The sequence below is a fragment of the Bacillus rossius genome, chromosome 1, assembly GCF_032445375.1.
Source record: "Bacillus rossius redtenbacheri isolate Brsri chromosome 1, Brsri_v3, whole genome shotgun sequence".
In the NCBI taxonomy this organism is placed as follows: Eukaryota; Metazoa; Arthropoda; class Insecta; order Phasmatodea; family Bacillidae; genus Bacillus; species Bacillus rossius.
The window spans coordinates 270,088,638-270,113,895 of NC_086330.1; the positions used below are offsets into that span (position 1 = coordinate 270,088,638).

The following is a 25,258-nucleotide window of genomic DNA, read 5'->3' on the forward strand; positions in this document are numbered from 1 at the left end:
AATTTAATGAAATGAAAGTTTATACTATCAAGGAATAGTTTAATTATAACAAATTCTTTGAACTATTCCACAAGAATATTTATTTTTATCACACACTATACAAATAAATATTTTCAATTTAAAACCAAGGCTGAGTCTGAATACAATCATCACAAAGGCATGATGTTTATGAACGCGAGCATATCGAAGAACACAAGATCATGCTCCATATTCCATAGAATTAACCGAGTAGGGTTTTGTGCACTCATGATCACATATCTATGATGTTTATTTTTATTTGTTAGCTATTCCCACTGAAGCTATTATTCTTTAAACTCTTAAGATTAATTTTACAATGTTTATGGTGGTATTATATTTAATATTCGCATAAATACCGCAGATACTTCACCGGTAGAGTTTGATCATCATTCACCGTCGATGCCATTCGAGAATCATTAGTTTTAAAGATCTTTGGTGACGAGTTTGTTTACAATATAAGCATATGCGTAGGCCTTGTGGTTTTTCCACTTGTAAATTACAATTTTTCACTCGTCACGGACGGGCAGACGAGTGATTTTTCAACCCCTGCTGATTAGTTTATGTATGCCTACTTGTGCAGATTAGTGTTTTAGTAAGTTATGTGTTTGTTATATTAGTTGTGGTGGCTGCAAGTTCTAGAAAGGCAAGGTAGTAATGTTTGTTAGTTTTATATAAATGAATATTTTTGTTTTATTGGCATCATTTTTCATTTACTAATGCAACTTCATAAAAATAAACCTATCAGGACAGAGTCGTCCTCACAAAAGAGCAGCATTATTGTTTATTTATAGATATTGTCAAAGACATTTTATTTGCGGTCGCGGTCGAATAAATGTTATTAATCACCTCTGCTGCATTAGTGCGAGCGAATAACCTCGGCGTCACAAGTTGCACCTGTCCACCAGACAGTTGCCTTTTTTATTTTGCCTGCCCGGACGAGATTTTGCCTGTCCCGGGCAGGCGGACAGGCGCTAAAATCGAGCCCTGATTAAAATATAATGTTATAAGTGTATTTTCTTTCTTTTTATCTTCCTTACTACCACATTAGATGAAATAGATCAGTGGTAGTCACTGCAGAAAATGAAATGGATGTACATAAGTAGAAGTGTGGTGACCTAAACACAATATGTAAATTCTCTGATGCATTTACACTTGCTACTCTTGAAGGTCATTTGTATTTCTATTATTAGGACTGTTAAAAAGTAACTAATGTATGCACAGTTAAGTGTAGTGGTGTACATGTTTTTTGATCAAATTCTTTATTAATCTAATATATTTCAATAATAGATTAGTTTACCAAAAGCATTATGTAAATTCGAAGTCTGATGTTAACAAGACATGAACTCCTGCATATATAAGATTTAATAACCATGGAGCATAAGATGTTTAAATTCTTAAGAGTTAGTCACATTTTAAACAAAGCCAAAAACATGCATATATACAAATAAAATATTGAGTTTTGATATGACTTTATTATCATGTACATGTATACATAAAAGTAAATAATACAAAATACATTAATTACAATGAAATTAAATTTACAATAATCTCACATTAAAAACACTTCACAGCCTTGAAATGGGACAGAATATCATTTCTTACTAGTCAACAACCATTATTCACAAACGTAAATTGTAATAACACATAAGAAATAGATTGTCTGTTAAAGTATACATTTTCTCTACTTAGGTAGGTAATTGATTTGCACATAGTAAATATCACTTACAAACTCATTTATAGTAAGCTTTACAGCAGGACTAAAATTTAAAATATCTTAAGTGGTTATGGTAATATGGAACGCATGCTTAAAAAATTGAATGCCAAATGTGATACCAACTAGTTACCACTACAAGGCAAATTATATTAAATGTCACATTAATAGAACACAAGTTACCATCACACGAACAAAGCACAAACACCATGAATTTCTAGAGATTTCTGAAATACAGAAAAATGAAGTTTGGTTTTATTTTGTCACAAGTCTGACATAACTGACATTTGTGGCAGAGGAAGCATATCAAATCAAAATTACAAACCTTTTGGTTGCTAAATAAGCAAATTTGAATAATTAACATTTAAAACAATTTCACTGTTATGAAATTAATTTAATATTGGTTGATTTGCTTCTGTCCCCATAGCAATTTTTCTTTTTACAACTTTTTAAATGTGAGAAATGCACTTGGATGCTAATACTTACTACCAGTGGCTTCAAAATATACTATTAGTACTTGCAACCAGAAATGGGAGGCTCACAAGTTTTCTAAGTGTTCAAAGGTATGGTACCCACATAAACTGATGCACAACAAGATAAGAAACATTATTACAGCAATAACATAACACATTAACAAATTATGATGCTGACTAGACACGTTAAATAACAATTGACATAAAACACTTGTTTCACAAACTCTACATGATACAATGTTATTTTGCATCTAGCCACAGATATATGAAAAATTCAATACAATATTTGGACACAAACAATATGGCATGAAAATAATGACTGAATGCACAAACCTAAACACTATTAACTGTAGCTAACCTAGTAGAAATATAATATGCTGTGCACCATTCAACATAATAAACAGAAGCTCTTCTCAGACCTTCAAAATATTGTACAAATGTCTGCCTTGCAGCTTCTTGAAACAAAGGAATATCCCCATCCTCAAAGTCTGGGATAACCCTTGCCTGAACAGCAGGGTCAGCTGGTGGTTCAGGTTCATTACTGTCAATGGCAATGTTATGTAGCACTGCACATGCTACAATTACAGCTTGAACATTTTCAAATTATATCTGTATGCCTAGTGCAAGTACAGGAAAGCAAGCTTTCAACACCCCGTACTGTCTTTCCACTGTATTTCTCGTTCTAATCAGAGCTTCATTGTAGAGATTTTCAGCAGGAGTACGAGAATTTCGAAAAGGAGGAAGGAGATGTAAGCTGGGGCCATAGCCAGAATCACATATGATTACACCATTTCTGAAATCTCCTCTCTCAAGCCTTGCCTTCAACACACTATTATTAAAAATTGTAACATCATGTGTTGACCCTGGCCAATGTGCTACAATGTCCCTTATTTTAAGTTTTGGGTCGCATACAGCCTGAACATATATGGAAAAGTAACCTTTCCTGTTCCTGAATTCTTCAGGCATGTCACCACCTGGAGATTTCACTTTGACATGTGTGCAATCCATGGACCCAACAACTCTGGGAAAAGCTGCTATTTGAAGAAACTCACTTGTGCTTGCTCTATTTCTTCTTCTGTCTGCGGCAACTTAATATACTGGGGTCGCAGAAACGCAACAGCCTCACTAACGCGTTTGACCACCCTATTAGCTGTGGTCTTATTTACCTCAGCAAAATCTCTCACAGAGGTGAGTGTTCCGCCTGTCGCATAGTAGCGTAACCTCAGCAGAAGTTGGTTGGTGGGTGACATTGCAGAATTTCTGAAAACAAATTACATTTTTTTTGGGGGTCTATAAATGTGTGTGTGTGTGTGTGTGTGTATCAGAATTGTTTTGAAAAAGAACATTTGATGACGCTAAGATTTGTTAGGTTGAATACATGTATTCATTAATCATTATTGTAAACAACAGGGGCCCTAGCACACTCCCTTGTGGAACCCCTAAAGTCACTTCCCCTTCTTCAGATCTTTGCTCCCCCACCCTCACCCTCTGCCTTCTGTCCCTTAGAAAGTCACCTTTCCAATTTACCACCCTTTCATCATCCACAAACATGTCTACCTTCTCCATCAGCCTCTTAGGTGGAACCCTGTCAAAAACTTTTTCAAAATCGATGAAAATACCCCCTCCTCCCAACCAAAGGTGACTGTTTCCAATCCCCTCCGGCTCGGATGCCTTCCTTCCCTTCAAACACCTGACCTCTTTAAGCACCTCTTCCTCCCTTATCAAAAAAAATCTTCCTTTTTACGTTTTTTTTTTACTTTCCGTCCCTCCCATATCTCTCCCTTTACAAGAACCGATAGGTACTGCTCCTGTAGAAAATTTGCTTTCTCCCTGTCCTCCGTAATTCCTGCCCCTCTTTACCATTGAGCACCGCTATTCCCTTCCCTCCCTTAACCCTCCTTACATAGCTGAAGAGATCCGCCCCATTTACATTCCCCCTTTTCCCTATTAGCCTTACCATGTACTCATCCCTTACCTCCCTTGTTTTTCTCCCCAGTTCCCTCATCTCTGCCTTTATTTCCACCCCTCCTGTACCTTGCATGTACTTTACAATAAACAACATATGATAAATTTTTGTTTTTCCAGGATCATTTCTGTACCTATGTGAATTGTACGTGATTGGCTAGAAAAGGGGCTACCTGTGTTAACTTATGCACTGATTAAGGATAGACGATTTTTCTTGTGTAATTTAAGTCACTTTATTTATGCTACGCCGTTTGTGGACAAGGCTTCAGGGCCTTAACCTATAAACATAGTTATGGTTATGATTAAATGATCCTATATCCAAAGAAGATGTTTCGTCCATTTTCATTCACACAAAAGTATGAGCTAATTACCTGTCGGTACGGAATTTAATATAGTCGTTGATTTCATTCCTCAACTGGCGTGCTGTTTGTTTGGTTATCCTGAAGCCCATAAAGAACTCCTCTTCATTCCACTCTTCAAGATTATCGGGTCAAGATCTAATTTTCTTTGCGCTCCTTGCATGCTGAAGCATCTCATCCAAAAATTCATCATCGGAATCACTATCAATACAATACGTCTCCTACGTGCTGCCATTGTCATCAGCTACTTGTAACATGCTGATAGGCATATATCAGGTGTTCGACGTACCTGATAACTTACCAGGAATTTTATCAGGTAGATAGGCGATATCCAGCAGGTCATAATACGAATTTTAGAGCTATTGTGCTGATAAGTTGTATCCAGAACTTTATCAAGAGGTGGTAATACAGGCTCTTAGAATAATTTTTGCAGCCAGTATGGATTGTGGATTATGCTCAATTGTGGTGTGTATCTTCTATGGCATAGAAAGCACAGTATACCTTTTACGAGTTCCCTGCAAGCAGTGTACCACGGGCCCGTCACCTTGCATGTGTATAAACAAATATGGTTTGTGCACAGCCAATCAAAAGTAGTGCGTTGCTCATCTGGAGGGGTCGTAAGGGAATGATTAGGATTGGGAGGGGGGGTGTGGCTATTCAAAAAGCGCCAGGCAAAGAAGTCAAGTACCGCAAGTATCACTCTTCAACCCCCTTTCCTTGCTGAAGCTGTCTATCCTCCTCATGTGACCAGCAATGTTGCACCACCAACAATTCTTCCCTTGAACACACTCCAGCACCCTATCCAGTAGTGGTAAGCGACATCATTTTGACGTGGGGGAAAGGACCTTGTACTGATTCTTTTATCCAGTACAGATTTATAAAATGAGTAATATAAATATGGCAATGTTAGTTTAAGTAACGGAACAATTGCATGAAACATTCATTATATCTTAGCAAGTTCCACAGCGCTAAACCTAAATGTGCCTATAGAAATTTTATTATCAATCTGATATTTGTTTCATTACTCATTGGCAGTATTATTATTCTTTGGACACTATTTCATTTCATTTGATAATTACTTAACGTATATAGGAATCTCAGACTGTTTCGGCTTATCACAATTAAGTTTAGGTTATTTTAAATTATTTTATTTATCTGGCCAATAGCAGACCTGCTTGTTAAGCCCTTCGGACTCTTAACAATAAAGGGCATTTTGGCGTGAGTCTTCATCATGCTGTAACCGACGGGATGAGATGTGATAGCCACACGAGGTCGGAAATCTACGAAATGAATTATAATAGCTCTAGACCATCCTATTCCGACCGTAGAAAGTGCGTTACAACATTTAGGCCGGACAAAATTTTTTACCATTTTTGATTTAAATTCTAGTTTTCACCAGGTTTTGATCCACCCGTATTGCAGAAAATATTTGGCTTTTTCAACACCGTGGGGGCATTATGAGTATAACAGGGTTCCGTTAGGGTGCTCATTTGGGTCTCAAGCGTTGTCACGAGTGCTAGAGTATTTGTTAGGCTGTAAAAGATCTACCAGCAATACAAGCAGAATATCATCCACAGTGCCTAGTAAAATTTTACAACAGGGAAAGAAGCCTCCAGTTATTATATACATCACCATAAATATGACTTTAATAAATCTATAAGATTTGTCACAATTGTTCTTCCTTTAAGATGCCCGTGTTGATTATTTTCAAATTAAAAGTTAGTTGCTTTTTAAAACATTTTCTTTTGAACTTTTGAGAAACCACATACAAGCCTACAGTTTGATATTGATAATTTACTTTTTTTTTCTCCATGAATGGGGATTTCTTTATGCACAATTAGGGTTTGGCAATTTTTTATAGTGTTGTTTAATATTCTGTATTTTTAATATTGTACCTTCGTAAGATCATTAATGCAATAATCCAGTTATAATTATTTGATTTCTATTTTGCATATTACATTAAATACAAATTATTTCATAACAATTTTTTATTTAAGTTTATCATGTTTAACATCATAGTTAAGCTTTTTACAATGTACATATTTAAATAAAGGATTTTGCATAATAGGAGTGCAACAGTGATGTATTTTAATTTATGGGCAAAATACATACAAAATATTTACATAAATAAAGTTTCATTATTATTAAATGTTTGAAAAGGAAACATAAACTGCAGACTGTCATAAGAGAGTACTGTAGGGACAGTAGAAAATAAAATTAACATTTGTGCTTATCTTCTATTTCCCGTAAAGTTTGTTTCTTTATCTTTATGTCAAGCTCAAGTTTCTCTAATATTTTCTTCTTTATCTCCACTTCAATGTTGTGAAGCTCCTCCTCCCTTTTTTCTCTGGCCTCAAACTCTTTTCGGAGTAGCTCTTGCTGACAACGCGCAAGGTTTCTTTTTTCAGTTGCCCAACCGCTGAGCCGTTCCCCGTTCATTGATACTGGGCGGTCATGGAATGCAGGCCGTTTCCTCTACATACTTCTTGACACTAAGAAAACAAATTATCAGTCTTGTTTAATAGCCTAAAATCTTCAGCGTTCACAGGTGTTAAGAGTTGATGGAGCTTTAAATTAATTAAACGATGTACATTTCTAGTAATATGTTAACATTCAAGAAAAACTGTTGATAGTGTTTTGCCAGGAAAATAGGCCAGAAAATAATTTAACTTTAAAACATATTGTTTAGAGAAAACCATTGCAGCATAGAGTAATAATTGTTTACATTATGAATTAACAGTAACTAAAAAGTAAAACTTAAGAAAGTACCATTAAAGCAGTGTTTTTTATTTAGGAATAAAATAAGAGTGGTTTAGAGAGTAAACAAAAAATACTGATGTAAAAAATTTTAAATAGATCTTAAAATATCATAAATATTGTCTATATTACATACAATAAACAAACAACCTTCTGCACACACACATACACACATACATATAAATTGTCATGCATCTGCGTGGAGAAATGTGTTGCTGGCCAGGTGAGCTTCCCCAGACAGTGCACTGTAATGTTGTTTGTGATAAATTAAAGTTCCTTTATTTTATAACATATCACTAGCCCCATATGATCATTATCAACTATCTGAACATACAAATAAAGTTTCCCTTCATTAAATCCACATTCTGCACCGCGCACAGTTTTTGGTACATCTGTGGAAAAGATTTTCTAGATTTATTCTTAATTGATTTGGTTTCAAAGTGATTTTAATAACATTATGGTAACCATTATAAACAGTCAAGGCCTACATTTCTGAACTGATCACAATTTCTTCTATGCATTAAAACAAGTATTAAGATTTGGTTACTTTTGAAATAGCAATGTACACTGTTTACATTATTTAAGTGTAGAGTATGTGAATGAACAAAAATTTAAGATTAAAACAAGTGACATACAAATAATTCCAGGCTACATAAATTTCTTTTCTTAATAATGTAAGGTGAATGTCTTATGCCTTTTAAAAGTACTGTATCATAAACTGAAGAAGTATAATATTTGGAAAAAGAATGTACTGTAATTTGTTTAAATGTCAAATCCTTTCCAATATGTACTATTTATTTTGGTTTATGTTCAGTTTGCTGAAATTGTTTTCTTGTTTTGTATTTGGTGTTTATAGTGGCAAAAGTGGACATAACATGCATACACTATTACTTTTTGACATTCATATACAAGACCCACTACTACACAAACTGACACATCTGAAGAGATTTGATCCAACACAAAATATTGAAGCCTTTTAAAAAAAAAAAAAAAAAAAAAAACTCCCCTTTTCACAATACTTAAGTAAATGAAAACCAGTGAAAAATTTTATACAATTACCTTTTGGAGTTAAACATTCAGCTTCATCGTTAGATGCAGCAATTTTCTCCCTCAATTTGAAATTTTTAGCTTTTCTCAGCATGGATGGCTTATATGATGACCAGTCATCTGTTTCTGAAAGTGAAAGGTATTATAAATGATATTGTATGTAAGGTATTTGAACTCTATAGTATTTATTACATGCTTGAAAAATAAAGGTTCTGTTTAAAATGCAGAATTAAAAAATAGATGGTAATTTTTTATCTGATATAATTACTTACTGTTCTGTTTTAGAGGGGGAGGAGGGGGAATAAATTTTTTGGCTTGTCAACGCATTAAACATTGTATTCTACATATTTTTATAACTATCAAAACTTACAAGCTCTATATCTCAGGCTACTTATATCCATTATGACAGTATTAATTAATTAATAAATACCTTGCAGTACCACAGTTTTGTAGGTATCTTCCTCATGTAAATGGTCCCAGCATGAAGCTTCTACTGTAATTTCCTAATTTAAAAAAAAAAATCAAATTAATATGTTGTTACATAATCAACAGATTACTGAACACTTTGTTATACATCAAAATAAGCCTAATTGGGCAAACAAGTGTTATATAAGTATTTGATATTTTATTTAATTAAGGTGTTTTGCATTACAGATGATTAATCATTAAATTTAATATGTAAGTGTGCAATCTTAAATACAGGTAATAAGTACTATGCATCAGTGAAAAGCAAACATAACGGCGGGATTCATGCTACTACATCATAGGAAGCAGAAGAGCCTGCATTATTCATGGAAGAGGAGCTGCAGAGGCCACAAGGAAAAAAACGGACCAGACAAGATTGGGCAGGGTAAACGTTAAATCTTAAAGCAGCGGTCCAGTAGAGTTGAGCAAGTCTTTCGACATAACAAGAAGTAATTGTTAGCAACGGCCAATGTGGGGTAGCGAAAGTGAATTTTACACGCCTGTAAGGAAGCTAATAAAAATCACATTAACTTTACAATTTGACAAGTTGCGTGACTTTCGTGTAACCAAGTACACATAAAAATTATTTGTTGCGTTTTATTTGAAATAACCTAGAAGTGACATGTAAGAAAAACAGAAACATAAGGGGAGGTTATGACAATATTGGAGTTCAATAAAAATGCTTGTTTTCATAATGTTCTCAAAAATCAAGCACTACTTTCTACATTATGCGTCCTTGCAATATTAAAATCTGTCACACACACAACTAGGCCTACTACCTTATATAGACTGAAGGATATTATCTTACTCACTAGGCTATTTAAAAACTGTATACCTCATAGGGCACAGTTGCTACAGCTGTCTGAGTACCAAATAATTAAATATTATTCTAAAAATTATGTACTTTTCAGGCTATATACATAAACTAACAAGTTTCCATGACATTCAAAATGCAATGTTAAAAAAACTTTAGACACCACTTCATAATTTTTTCAGTTTTGCTTCACACTCTTTACCTTGTTCTTCAGAATGGCTGCATTTTTTTTAACGTTCCTCTAAGGTTTCCAACATTTCTTCCTGCACCTCACCTGGTTCAACAGTTGTCACAGAGACTTGCGCATCACCTAAAGAAACACAGTCCTTCATTAAACACCTTATACGTTTCACTACATATGCAGATTTAGGGGGGGGAGGGGTGGCATGGAGGCACGGGGGCACGTGCCCCCGCCCCCTCCAGACCCTTAAAAATTTGCAAGGTAATTAATACAGTTAATTACGTTCGTTACGACCCTTGTAATCCCCCCCACCCAGAAAAAAATCCTGGACCCGCCACCTCGCACTATTTTTTGTACTAAACTATAACTTACATATCCGGTCGCAGTCGAAAATGCTGCTCAATCCGTATGCAGAGAGCTGGAGGAGTTCTTTAATTTTCTCCAGTACGATGTTAATTTTGATTTCAATCCCTGGTCCGCCTCCAGTTTGCAATAAAGCCTGTCACCGCAGTGCAGAGTCTTTCCTTGCATCACGTTTGAGGGCTTCATACTTCTGCCTCAATTCTTTTGTCGTTCTTGACTGCGTCGTTATACTATTGTACCTCGTACATATACTGTCCCATGCTTTGTACTGAAAATTGAAAACATTAAACTAGTAACTAAAAGGCACAACAGCAATCAAAAAAGGAGAATGACTCATTTCAAATTTACATAACTTACTTTTTCCGTCCACCGAACAGCATCAGTTTTTTTTTGTTTTCATAACATTTTTTAGTGGACGGATTAGGTCCACCAGTTTCAGGCAGTCTTCGACACTGTAATTCACGGACCTGGCGCGTTTCGTACCTTTGCGATTTATATTTTCCATTTCTAAGTTTGTAAACCTAACCTATATAAATCAACAACACCGTTTATAAAAAAAAGAATAATTTACAGTTACAACCCCAGATAAACACATACCAGATATACCAAGCTAACGAACACCATTTTTACTGAAATTCATGTTGTAGCGAACAAAATAATTACCAACATTCAAAGAATCACACTATAAAATCCCAGATAGCCATTGGGTTGCAATCAGGAGGTCGTAATACGTGACAGTGGCTGATAAGCCAGCAAGAGCTTATCTGGTAGATAGCTGTCAGCTAGTTTTATCAGGAGGTGGTAATACAGGCCCTAAGTCGAATATTCACCGCTCCCTAATAGTAAGGAGGAGCTTCCACAGAGCTTGAATTCAATCTAGCTCATTGACACTTTCAAATGGGAGGGTAACTTTCTTACTTGACTGAATCTGATGTAATCTGTAACAAAACTGAAATATGAAACTGCATGTTTAAGGGATCAACCCATTCTACTTACTTTGTACCATTTTGATTAGGAAAGTGCCCATACATTATTTCCCTAAGCAATATTCTTAGTTGTAATTAGCCAGTTAATTTAAAAACACTAACAATCACTCATCGATGCCAATTTCGCAACTGAATAGATTGAAAGCATCCTTAACACTAATTAAATAAAATCTTAATTATTGTTAATTCCTACTTCACAAATTGCAGCCTTATGCTAAATCACAGTGATTTCAGTTTCGTCCACGTTGAATATTCTCGATGGATCAAAGTGCATGAATTCAAGTTTGATCCTCAGGAAAGAAATGAACTTGTCAACATTGGCTTCAGTGAACCCTTTGGCCCTAGCCAGATAGAGGTTTTTGGATATTGCTTGAAAAGTAACTGAATTCACTTTTTACCAGTGGACTTACCTTTCCTAAATAAAAAAGTTCACAAATGTTGTTACTTATAGCCAACTACTACTGTGGTAATGGTGTTACATGTTCACACATTATTCTGTGTGGACATTTTTCAAGATCAGAAGAAAACACTGATCTCTTTAAATATGGTAATTTAGCCATGCTCTTTAAATGGAATATTTAGTACCAAGTTTATAAAGATTGCAAATTTATAAACGAATATCCAAGCTATCTGATTTATTACTTTTATTTGTTAAATTTGCTTCTTTTATGAGAATCACCCACTCCAACTTGATCATGTACAAGTTGGTGGGATCTAGCCTGGTACTGAAAAATAACACAAATTTATCATGCCTTTATCAACCATGGAGCAAACTGTTTGGTGTAATAGAGTTTATAGTAATCTGATGGTTTTGGTTTCTATTCCTGGGCAAGCTGACAATTTTTTACTCACAGGAAATTTTCTTCCTGGGTTTAGGACTGGATGTAATGTTTTTACCTGAAATTAATTATGAACCACTGCAGAATCGCTCTGCCATAGGAATATCAGATCTGTTGCAAGTTCCACACCACACTGCTCCTTGGGGTCACACCCTTCAATATTGAGCGATGAGACTCATTATAATCAACCATGGGAAGGGAATACAGTTTCCCAAATGTTTATTTGAAATTCACTGAACTAACAATAAGTCAAGCAGTGTGTAGTGTACTCGAGCTGATAATTGACTTGCGACAGTCAATTCCTAATACCGTATCTCTACGAATTCGATTTTTGAGATATTATATAGGATTATTCCCCATATAAAAATTAGTTTTTTCTATTGTGCATTAAAGATTCTGTTTTTAAAGTGTAATGAGGTGAATCTAATTAAAAACTAAATGACACTATAGTATTTGGTCTAGGGTTTAATACCAGTGACTGATATTCCTGTCAGCAACCACAAAAATTTCAACTGCAACAGGAGAAAAATTCTATAATTTATTTTTATTCATTTTTCATATGTGCTAATTATCGCAATTACAAGGTGCAGACTATATTTTTCCAGAAATTAGTCACTATAATCAATCTGTTTGCAATAAATAGGCTCCATGCTGTAACGGCTGGAAGGAAGTTTGTAATTATTTCACTTTAGCAGCTGTGGTTAATGTGATGAGTAGAGACATGCATTTGTGGTTTTATTTATGCTATAAAGTGGTGTTATTTTTTGTCAAAAGTTGTGTTATTTGTCAAGTGAAAATTAAGTTATTTTCTCATTAATTAATATATTTATGTAAAAAAAAACTTATATTTACTGGCATGTAAGATTTGGCAATAAACAAACACTAAGCATACTAAATATCCAAATATATCACTCATATCACTATTAGTCAAACAGCTTAGCAATCTGTAAGTTTAATTTTTCTTTGATTTTTCCTGAATTTAAAATTTTAACAAAAATGTAAATATGCATGCAAAATTAATTTGGCTACTAGCGAGATTCAAATTGCTTAACTTACCTGTTGTGTTCCTATAACACTTTTTTTGTCACAACTTAAGCCTACATAACTTCAGTGTGAACTTTAAACAGGGAAAGAAATTGTTAACAAACACTGTACATTTTCTTAATTTCTAACATGTACCAAGCTCTGTTCAAGAACACTAGTGACGCTCAAAATAAAATGCAGACATTGTTTCTTGATTGGCCTGGCTCAAATTTGTTCTTCTGTTCGACCAAACACTGCTGTAAGCTGAAAGAAACCTTTCAGAATCAACTTTTTTATAAGGAAGCCAGATGGCTTCAAAACACTTTTTAGCAAAACTTGGATGAGACAATTTTACATTGGCCAGAGCTTTGACAATGTCATATCCACCACTTTCGGTTACTTGTTTCTTTAAGTTGTTTTGTAAGTCCCTGAAACCACCAACGAGTTCTTCTGTACTTGCCATTTGCATTTCCCTTACATGCCGTAGTTTTGACACTGTATTTCTGACAATATACACTTTGGATAAAGAAATTTGATATATCATAATTTCTCTTGCATAGATCAGCTGTCATCATAGAAGAAAGTTTGTCACGAGACAAGTGCCACAGTTTTCTGAATGTCAGTTTTACAGAAGCACTAGTAGCTACACTCATTTTCGAGAGAAGTTTAGCAGTCCCATCAAAATAAATGCCCTGCAAAACATTTTTTAAACCTTCTTTCAAGTCATTTAGTATCCTGTATAATGTGTGGGCAGTTGGGTATGAAGCACCTTCCAACATCTTGATTGAATCAACAAGGGTTTTACCATGATCTTTCACAAAAGTAGCTAGGCAGTGAATTACTTATGTGTTTTGAAGACAGTGATGCCAAATACTCTACACCTGCATTTTGTGTTGATTGTAAGTCTTCTGTCCTAACAAAATCATGAATGTCATGAAAATGTTCAACCAAATAAAAAACATTCTTGAACCATACATTCCACCTGGTAACAACAGGCAAAGGAAAGAGTGCACATGGTTTTCCATGCCTGTTTTCTAGGAAAGTGTGGATCAAGTGCTTTTGTTTTCTTGTGTTTATGAAAATGTGCTTGATGTTTGCAACAGCAGTGTTGAGTACTTTAAGTTCTTTTGCCCAAATGTTTCCAATAATGTTGAGTTTGTGTGCCCAACACTGAATGTGAATCAGACTGTCACCAATCACAACTTTCAAGATATTTGCACATTTGGTCATGTATGGAGCAGAATCGGACACCAAACAATTAACATTTTCATACTGGACCTCATAAACTTTCAAAGACTCCAAAATTGCCCTGACACAATTTGTAGTATCTGCTGCTTCGAGGAAATGGACTCCATACACAAATAATTCTGGAGTTATTCTTCAGTCAAAACACGAAATAGAACAACAAACACATACCTTCCTATGCTGTCTGTGGTTTCATCACACATAATGTCAACTTTTTTATTCTTTATTTTACGTTTTACCTCTTCACATCTTGTATTCATTACTGCTCCAACATGTTTTTCTCGAAGTGTCCTGTCATGTGGTAGAACTCCAGCACCTTCAATGTATTTGTTCATTCATTCTCGAATGTTTGGATCATCAACCTTTTCCAAAGGTATATTTGCTTTTATAAAAGCTGTTGTGTGTCCGTGATGAATTCTGTAAAAGTGTCTTTTTTACGTTTTACATCACGAAAAGACGATACAAGAGATACTTGTCTTTTGCTCGAAGTTCTAGGTTGTTTTTCTTCTACAAGATGCTTGTGTTTATCAGTACTGACGTGCTTTGTACACGAATCTCTTCTCTCCCAGCAAATGGACACGTTACAATACCGACAAAAAACTGTGTTTTCATCACTCGCATAAAGCCCCTGGCTAGTAAATTCTAAAACTCGTTGCTTGGCAGTAATGTATGGTTTTGGCATTTTCCTTACATAAAGTAAGTAAGACTATTTACTTAAATGCCAATCTTTTTACGAATATATATTTTTTGTATCGCGTTGATTCAACTTTCATCGGTTTTTGTAAACGTAAACAAGCAATCAATGACACCGTGCATACATGGTGTGTGCCTGTGCGAGCTGTGCGCAAAACTAAATCGAGTTGTTGGTTTTCTTAGTAGTCGACTTCCTATACGTGATTTGAGAGTATCGAAGGTGACAAGATGGCACATGCGCAACGAGATGTGACGTGTTTATATAATTATGTCACATGTTACAGCTAAATAATAATGTATTTTAATTAAGCTGAAAACATTTCGCCTACTGAAAATGATGTCTTATTTTGTACACAGAATATTCTTCGAAACTCAAAACCGTCATAACGCCTGCGCCATGCCTTCAGTGATACCGAAAGCATAACCTTTTAACTTTCAGTTGAGGAAGGGAAATGTGACTAATTCAAAATTATAGTTTTTAAGTGAGAAACTGATGGACCTGAAAAGGATTGAGCTAAATAAAGGGATTTAAATTGTTTATGATTTTAGTCGGGTATGCAACGATTGTGATATTTGTTTGCCACATTTTTTATAAATAGTCATAAATTATGTACCTACTACTACTATGCTGTAATGACTATGCTGTAACAATCTGATTTACCAAACAAATTATGTTTTTGTAAAAACATTTACAGCATTATCACAGATTTCATGTTTTTGTTAGATTATTCTCCTTATTTTTCAGAAAGTAAAAAATTTGTTTTATTAAAGAAAAATCACTGATAATGGCATAAAAATTTGCGTTATCGCAATTGCGAAAAATGCATGTCTCTAGTGATGAGCTACTCTGGGCTATTAATGTTGTTTTCAGCAAGTGCTCGCCTAGGTCCTGTGGTTTGTTGCGCCATAAAAATTAAATAATACATGTGTTCTGCTTGCTGTGGCCAGTTTTGTTTACATTGTGGATGACAGAGTATAGTCCCCATCACATGTTCCAGCTGTTGGTACACTACAAAAATTGTTACATTTTTAGTGCCTTCTTAACTTATCAATAATCCAAACCTGAAGGGACAGTAATTTTGTCAATTTGCAATATTAGATTTTAATATTGATAAACTATTACACAGTTTAATCAAAATTTATGTATGGTTTCCAAATAAAATTCAAATAGCCAAAATTTGCAAACAATATTATATTACATCGAATATACTTTTTTTGTTTGTAAAATACAATTTTAGGATCACAAATTCCTAAAATAATAATAATAATAATAATAATTTCTACTGTATCACTCTTCGAAAGGATTCAGATAGAAGAATAAAGCAAAGTTTAAGAATTATTTACAAAATGAAATAGTATCATCCTTTTGAAAGAATAAAATTTCCAATTTTTTTTTCTTTTTTTTTTCGCCCAACCTACAATGAACCAAAACAATAATTGAACTAGTTACATTAGTTGAAACTTCACATTGTTACCACTCACCACCTCCGGCTATCTCAAAATTAGGTGATGAGTGAACATACAGGTTGGTAGCAGGTCACGAAGTAATTAATACGCGATGTTCAATGTATTACCTGTTTTTTTTTTTTAATTCATGTAAAAATCACAATATATTCAGCACAACAGAACGCATAAAAATTAAACTGTACATCCAGAAAAGAGAAAAACACGTAGACTCTTATTACGAATTACATTATATTATTATATTGCTCGGATAAGATCCGGGCAGCGACGGCTGGACAAAACGCTTTGTCGCCTCGCTGTGGGCTTTGCCTACGACTACGGTCAAAAAAAATTCTAATTAATCAAAATGGCCAAAAAAAAAGTTATTAGGCATCGCCCGGACCGTAGCCGAAGAGTTGTACTTTAATAACAGAATATTATTATGTTATGCGAGCCATCGCCCGACCACGACCTCCCGTCAAGGTGCTCGAACAATGACTGCCCGGCACGGTGCTCGGACAATGTCTAACTTTACAGCCTTCCTTTCCTTTGTGCGGGCAGTGTCCTGGGCTTGCTGACGTAATTCTCAGCCAATCACGGCGCATATCAACAGAAACTTCCACGAAATGCTTACTTCTGTTCCCACGACGCAGCAATTTCCTGTCTCTCTGACACTCCTGTGACTGTAACTCAAACACCTAGTGTGTGAAACAAAGCCTCACTCGTGGAAATAACGAAGGAGAATTACGTCAGCATGCCTTCCCACACAAAGAAGCCAGCAAAAAAAAAAATTACTTAAATTAACTTAAGCATTTTAAAATTATAAACAATAAACCTGGTGAATTACGTTTACTATAACTTCTGAAAGGAAAAAAATGTTTCATCTAACCTGCAATATGACAAAAAATTAATAACAAATTATTATTACTGGGTTGCATGGGGAAGGCTGTATTCTGGGTTGTTACATCATTGTTATCTTAACATTATTCTGGGATTGTATTAACCATCCTTTACTATTAATGTAATTGTTCATTGTTAGAATCAAAACAATGCTATTACATAATAAACATAATTTTTTGTTAAAAAAATACTTTGCTCTAAAATTCGTATTTAATTTCTAGAGACTGTGCAAACACTTTGTATAAGGCAAGTTTTGTATTAACATGGTTTTTAATTATGATATTTCATAGTAATTCAGAGGTATTCTAATTAGTGGATATGCAATGCAGCCCCAGCTATTTGTGTGACAGGTGAAGCGGTTTGTGTGGGAGATGGCGGAAGAGCCGTTCGAGGCCCGCCTGCTTGACAACTACATGCTTCTGAAGGATGAGCAGGAGGAATGCTCGCAGCGCTTTGGCTTGCTCGAGGCGCGCATCAAGGAGGTGCGAGCAGCGGGCACCGCCCTATCCGCGGGGCAGGTCGAGGAACTCTTCCGCAAGCTGAGCCAGAAGAACGCAGAAATATACATCAAGCGCTCCAGGCTGATGAAGGACAACCCTGCAGTCAAGAGATCCATAGTCGTCTGTTTCATCAGGGACTTGTCGCTGATGTTACTGGCCGACCCGTCGCAGCATGGTGCAAGTAACATAACTCGCATCATGAAGGATATGGACCCCAAAAGGTGATGAATGTGAATATTTACTTTCTGCTCTGTATAAATCATGTGATATGTCTTTCAAGGACATTTTACTATCCCTTCTAAAATGCATGATGTTCTTATATAAAGCAAAGCATCTGGGTGATTTCTATAAATGCTTTTTCACACTGTGTTGCAATTACTATAATGTAAGTTTATTTTTCTATTTATTAAAACTTTTTATAATTTTTATTTTATATTTGTAACATGCCCGTGAACAGTTTGGGGCTTTTTCAGCGGGCTTATTTCAGAAAGGAACCTGAGTCACTTTTGAATAGTTCTGAGATAATCACAAAAAACATTCTAAAAGCTAGAATTTATTGTTCTGGAGACTGATCATAGAATATGTTGTTAACATAAAGATAATGCACCTTTTACACTTGTTACATGCACATATAAGCTGTTAGGGTTTTTTATATGAGGATTTAAAAGTCACTGATTGAGGTCCCTTTCTGCTATAAATCTGAATTTAATTATATTCGCTTTGTATTGCAAGTTGATATTATTGGTTTAATGGGTACATAGAACAATATTCAGTAGTCTTAACATAGAAAGGCATGTTCGAAACATAATTCATTAATGACTGACACAAAAGCATTGCTATGCACAAAAAAATATTTGCACTTTGACTATCATGTAGTACCATCTGCATTTAGTCACATACAGGCAGCTGCATTATTTTATCGTAAAAGTCTTGGAATTTGCTTGGCACGTATCTCAATACCTTTCTTATGTCTTTCTTCTTGGTTTTCTTAATGGGTATACATCCCAGTGGATATGCAGGGATGTCGCACATGTACACGCCTAGGGTATTACCCTTGGACAGATGGAAAGTGGAGTAGTAATAACTCTGATTATCTTCAGAGCTCAGTTTGTGAATGAATTCTGAAGTCAAGATAACACCCTTTTTATCGGAATTGTATTCAAAATATGTAGTGATATTTAGAGCTACTGAAGTGTTCCCTCTCCTTGTATGAAAGCCTCGCTGTCTCCACTGAAGAGACAGTTTTTTTGTAGAGCACTGGCCACCATGTGTCATAGTTCATTATGTGTTGAGTTTCAAAAGGTTAATTGTGTTTCGAGAACTGTCCTTGGCAATAATTAACTCACAAAGTTGATTGATTGTATAAATTCTGCTGGAGCGCTTTATTGGACGTTTGATTACGCTAAACGTTCTGTCGCATGGAAGAAAAGAGTGTCCCCTCAGAGGGAAGTGTTTCACTGTTTTGAATCTCCCACTATCCGTTAAAGCAAGCAAAACCCTGGGAAAAGTGTGGTTTTTGTTTTGACCAGGGCAATTATCACAGAATAAGTGCAGTTCCGTTACTGTTAGGAACATACGTTTTAATGTAGTCGGTTAGGAATGAAGCCACTTCATTTGCCCCCTTTTTTGCAATACCTTCATGGTAAATGTAAAACTGTGTATGGTCCGATTTCATGTTACAAACAGCAAAAATATTCACAGCTAACTGTCGTAAGTAGTACACTTCCTGAATCAGTGTCTTGGGTAAGTCTACATTTTGCATAAAATCAAATACTAACCCTATGACATGTTCATTATTTACGGATTGTTCCTTTGATTCTTGCAGAGTTGTATAGAACCGCTTAGCATGCCTTTTGTGCACAATTAACTGTGCTGCTTCAACTCTCTTTGCATGATCATTGAGACTGGGAGTGGTATTTATATTCACGTCTTGAGCAATTCCTTCGTCAAGAAATTCTTATATGCATTCTTATTTAACATTTGTGTGCCATAGAGGTTGCTTGAGATGATCTCAAGTGATCGCAGACAAGACAATCTTGATGAAGACCATCTTATGATAGTCCCATATTTCTTATTTCTGAGAGAGCATTCTCCTGTCTCATAGTCGTTGCTTTAGAACACCATCGTAGAAGCATGTTTCATAGTCGCTGAGACCATGCTTAAGAACACGAATAAGATCGTCTTTGCCAAGACCACTGCAGGCATGTCTCAAGCAATTGCTTGTTCTGATCACAACGTATAAAATGGCGGATTCTCGTGAACCTAGTATTTTTAAACCTAAATAAATCCTGTATGAAGTGCTGAAGCAATTTTATATGTATTTTAAATGAGTTTAGTGTTTGTTTGTGACCAGTGGTTACATTTTCAAGTGATGAACAGACACGTTTATTTACATATCAATCACAGAACGAGTACAATGGATGTGGAAAATGATGCGTTTAATGATGGTTGATGGTACATATCACAATCAGAAATTTTAATTCTACATTCGTGACACCCAGAATACATTAAAAATAATTTAAGAAAAAGTGGCATTATACTGTTGATATAACATAATTTTCCCCAAATTTCGTTAGAGGTTTGGTAGTGTAATGGTTAGGGAGTTAAGTTTCAAGTCCGTGAAAACAATATGGATGTGGTTCAAATCCTGGCACTGACAGTATTTTTTTTATAGTTACAGTTAATGAAAAATGTAAATATAGCTTTAAGAGAAATTTTATTATATTAATTTTTTTAAATCTAATTGTTATAATATATTTAAATACATAGCTCAGTTTATTGATTTGGTTATTTCATACGCAGTAGGCTTTGAGACATATTGTAGTCTATAGGTATATTTTACTTATAATACTATTAAATTATACAATCACAAGTAACTTGAACAAGAAAAATTAAACTATTATATGAGGAAATTAATGTCTTATATTATTGATAACTGCAGTACCCAACGTTGCCCGGGCTGAACACAGGGTGAAGGGGAACTGTTTAGAGATCAGATGTAGTTAGTAATTGTCTTCTTAATTTGAATGTCAAGTGTGCAAAATAATTTATATCACTTTCAGATCCCGACAAACGTTGTTCTGCCAGTTTATAGTTATTTACCTGGTCTGTATGTAATCTAGACTCTATAAAGAAATATAGAAAAAAAAAACTGAACAATAAGGGATTACTAATATTGAAAAGATTTAATTATCTAGCTAATGCTCAGCATGCATTGCAATGCCTCATTCAGTTTTGTTTTGTAATATGTTTGAAGTAGTTACACATATACAAATAATCTATCCATGTCTCTAAATATATATTTATCTCTATCTACATCTATAGTCCTATATATCTATGTATCCCTCTTTCTGTATTTATCTCTTTATATCTACATATATACCTCACACTATCTCTATGTATTCTATATGAGGGTACTGATTGCTTCGTTGTTAATATCACACGGGTGTTTTTTACTTGTATGGGAAAATTAATAATGATAAGGCATCTAGTGCGTGGCAACAATGTTAATAGGCAATAATAAAATTCTAGCGCCTGCGGCATTGTCAACACACACTTCGTACGTGCACTGCATGTTGTATCTAACCCCCTCCAATTCATTTAATTCTAAATAGGACTTTTAGTAAGGATCCCTAATGTTATTGATAATATAATATAGCCTATAGCCTTCCTCGATAAATGTACTATCCAACACTGAAAGAATTTTTCAAATTGGACCAGTGGTTCATGAGATTAGCACGTTCAAACAAACAACCAAACAAACTCTTCAGCTTTATAATATTAGTATAAATTAACAAACAAACACTTTATAAAGGGTTTTTACAAAATTTTAAATTCCTTACAATGTACCCTTATCAGATTCGTTCAAACATATTGTTATAATTCTAAACATACATTTTTCTTACTTAAATTAAAAATTTTCTTTTACTGTATAGTTAAATCTGATATTTTTTTAAACTAACATTTACTGTTCCTTATCCTGAAGCTGAAGCAGAGTGACATTTTCTGGGGGGAAAACTGAAAAAAAAAAAAAGTTTTTCACTATCGGAAATATTTTTTGATAATTCTGTAAAGACAAGTAGCTTTTAAACAAGTAATAATTCAGTATTAACAGTTATGAAGATGCTAACTTAATTTTATTATTTATTAAAAGGGTATTATTAAATCGTTAGATACATAATTTCTTAATGTTAAACTTACACAGGTAAGACAAAAGTCTATAAAGTTGTTAATTTCATTCATCTCAAATGACACAAGTTGAGATGTACTAGAAAGTGTGCATATTTGTGGTCGCAAAACATCAATTTTTCCATGTGTGATTCAAGAGTATTAAAACAATAAACAAATTCCTCACATCAACGTACAAACGCACTTCGAATGTAGTGATATTTACTCACTAAATCTTGTTACTATAAATAGCCTCAAATTATGGGGTTTCAGTGCTTGGTGTGAATAGTACCAGAATATTTTACGAAACATTTCAATCGGCAAAGTTTGTGTATGCTCGTGTCTTTTCGGCTGTCTCAAGTAAGTGCTTCGTCAAGCCGTAAGTACGGCAAACAAGCTCTTGCTTGAGCATGCATTCTTCATGAAGCTCGTCTTGTTCGCGGACTATGAAACATGGAGATTGAAATCTCTGCCTTGAGAAACAAGACCGTCTTCATCGAGACGGTCTCAAGACATTGCTCAAGATGCGACTATAAATACCAGCCTAGGATTTCTGAGGTTAATACTTTTTCTTCACAGAAGTTGCAAACATCTACTGGTGGCCTTCCAAATTTTAGTGTAAAATTTTCTCTGAAATACTGGTTATAAAAACTGTACATGATGTTAGGATCTGGGAACTATGCCTTAAACAGTTCATGCATTTTTACGACACGCAAATCTTCGTGCAAATATTTTACATCCTTGTAATGTCCATCGGAAACTGGAAATGAAGCTATATGTTCGTGCACTCTAAGCACTTCATCACTCTTTATCTTGTTACCACTAATGTTTTTGCCACGCTTGTCTAGAGGGATTTTTCCTTCTAGTAACAGCATTTGGAGACTCCTAACTCTCTTGTCTGTAATGTCATACAGTCTAAAAAATGCCTCCCTACAAACCTGCACTAATTCATCACGAAATAGCACTTAAAACTTATATCCTTCAGCACGGAATCTTTTTTTCGTGGACAATGTTTTTTAATCTCTCCAACATGGATCATTCTTTGAAGATGAAGGTCTTGTTCATCTTTTGTTTCCATCCTGTACAGTGTGTCAAAAATAGTTGCTTTGTCAACTTATTCAAATTTCTCTCAACATTTTCTTTGGCATCTGAAAATAAATGAATAATTTTTGTTTATTATTTTACATTCAGAGCTTATAGTTCAGACAGTAATACAATAAGACTCATAAATTACATTGCCGAAATTACAATTTTTTATGCTACCATTTAATAATTACAACAATTTAAAAAAAAAACGAATTTACTGACTGAAAATAATTATATTATTGGCTGATGAAAAAAAAGAGATGACATTGTTGCCTACATTTATCCTTTTCCCTTATTTACGCAATTTGTCTTGTACCTTATAACCTAGTATAAAAGTTATTTTCTACTCTCCCCACACTTACATTTTTCCTTAAATTACAACGTTTGAAAAATATAATAAAGGGCTTTCTCTGTAGTAATTAGTCAAAGAAATGCTTCTCACAGATACTGATAACCATTATGTAACGAATAAGTATTCGTGGTCTTACCTGCAAGGTGATCGAACTCGTTTTGCTTGTTTTGTTTTCCCTCCATAATCTGTGTACCTTGTCCATGAACCTTTTTAGATTTTATAATATTTTTCTTATAGCATTCAGGATGTCTAATCCCTTTCTTACATTTTTGTGGTGACGAATCAATACTAGAATTCATTATAAAAGCTGTTAAGACCGCAACACACAAACCAACTTGCTTTCCATAACCTTTTGAGAAAACTAAACGTCAACTAAACAAAATGGGAGCGAAAATGGACATGAGCAGTGTGACCAACATCAATGATGATTGTATTGTTGAAAGATTCAGTGTAAACAAAGTGTATTGCAGAAAAGTACCCGAGTCAATGACTGAGGTACTTTTCTGCAATACATTCAGTTTCAGAAACCTCTATTAAGCAGTGCATATACATGGCACAGGGTTCCTTACTGCACTAGAATGTGCGTCTTTATTAGGAGAACAAACATTTGTTCCTTACGCAAAATTACCAAATAGTTTCTCAGGTCCCTTTCTGAAATAAGCTGTTCAAATGCATTATCCTATCTTTATAAATAAAAAATTTATGTTTGTATGTTTGTTCTCTATGCATTCCTATACCAATGATCTGATCTCGATGAAATTTTGCACACTTCACCTTTGAAACACGAGGATGGTCACTGTCTAGGTGAGATTTCAATAACACCAACCCTTAAACCAGAATTTAAGACTAAGATCCTGAGTTTCTCCCAAGCGCGCAGATAAAGAACACAACACACTTAGTTCCAAAATCCTCGATAGAGAGCACTAGCTGTACAGATGAGCGATGGATTGGTATAGCGGGGTGAAATGTTCTTCAACGAGCCTGAAAAGGGGTATGGGGGAAGACAGCCAACTGCATGCCTCGGAGAGAAGTAAGATTTCCGCTCGATTTCTCTGTCAATTCTCCCCAGACTTCTTTGAACATTCAACGCTCAAAGTGCTTAAGAGAATAAATATTACTTTTTTCGGTACATTTCAGTTCTAAACCCGTAAGTAACCTTATGCGACCCAGCAGAATTATAATAAATATTAATTTTGTGCATACATATGTAAACAAATATAAAGAACACTTCACATATACGATAAACATATTGTACATTTTACCGCGGTGGGTTGGAAGCGAAAGTCTGAGATTGACATAGTTTTATAGTAATTCATACTCACGTTTTAGAAATTGTAATTGCTGCGTACCAAATTTACATTTTAAATTGCATAATAAAGAATAATTGAGAAACAGTAAAAATTGGTAAGCTTAGTATATAATTAAAAGTCTTCGGTCAAATGGAAACAAAACAATTTGAGGACAAATTATTTATGTAAATAGCAATGTATTAAAAAAAAATTTGTAGAATAATAATTATACATTCGTTGCAAATTAATAAAAAATGTTATCATTTTTTTTAGATACTTTTGGCAACTGGTACACATAATTATGCTATCAGCCCTGTCAATTATACTTTTTAACGTTTTCATCAAGAGTACATACGGGCATAAACATATGAGGCACAGAAAATAACAAATATTAATTGATTTACACTAAAGTATACCTTGTTTACATAGCATACAAATACCAATACAATACTAATTTGAAAAACCATTTGGAGGTAAACACAATTTTATTAAATTGAAGTATACTCTAATAGCATTACAACTTTAGTATTATAGTTGATTATGATAATGATTACTCTGACATCACGGCGGCCATTTTTGGTA

At 34.6% G+C, this 25,258-nt stretch overlaps 1 protein-coding gene across 1 annotated transcript in view; it reads left to right on the top strand.

The window, feature by feature from the left end:
* The window catches only part of LOC134527397 (protein hobbit-like), a 619,824-nt gene that overhangs the window by 306,004 nt on the left and 288,562 nt on the right, over positions 1-25,258 (top strand). The window contains exon 18 of the mRNA XM_063360060.1: positions 17,633-18,003. Coding sequence (XP_063216130.1) covers positions 17,633-18,003 — 371 coding nt within the window. The remainder of the gene's footprint in view (positions 1-17,632; positions 18,004-25,258) is intronic.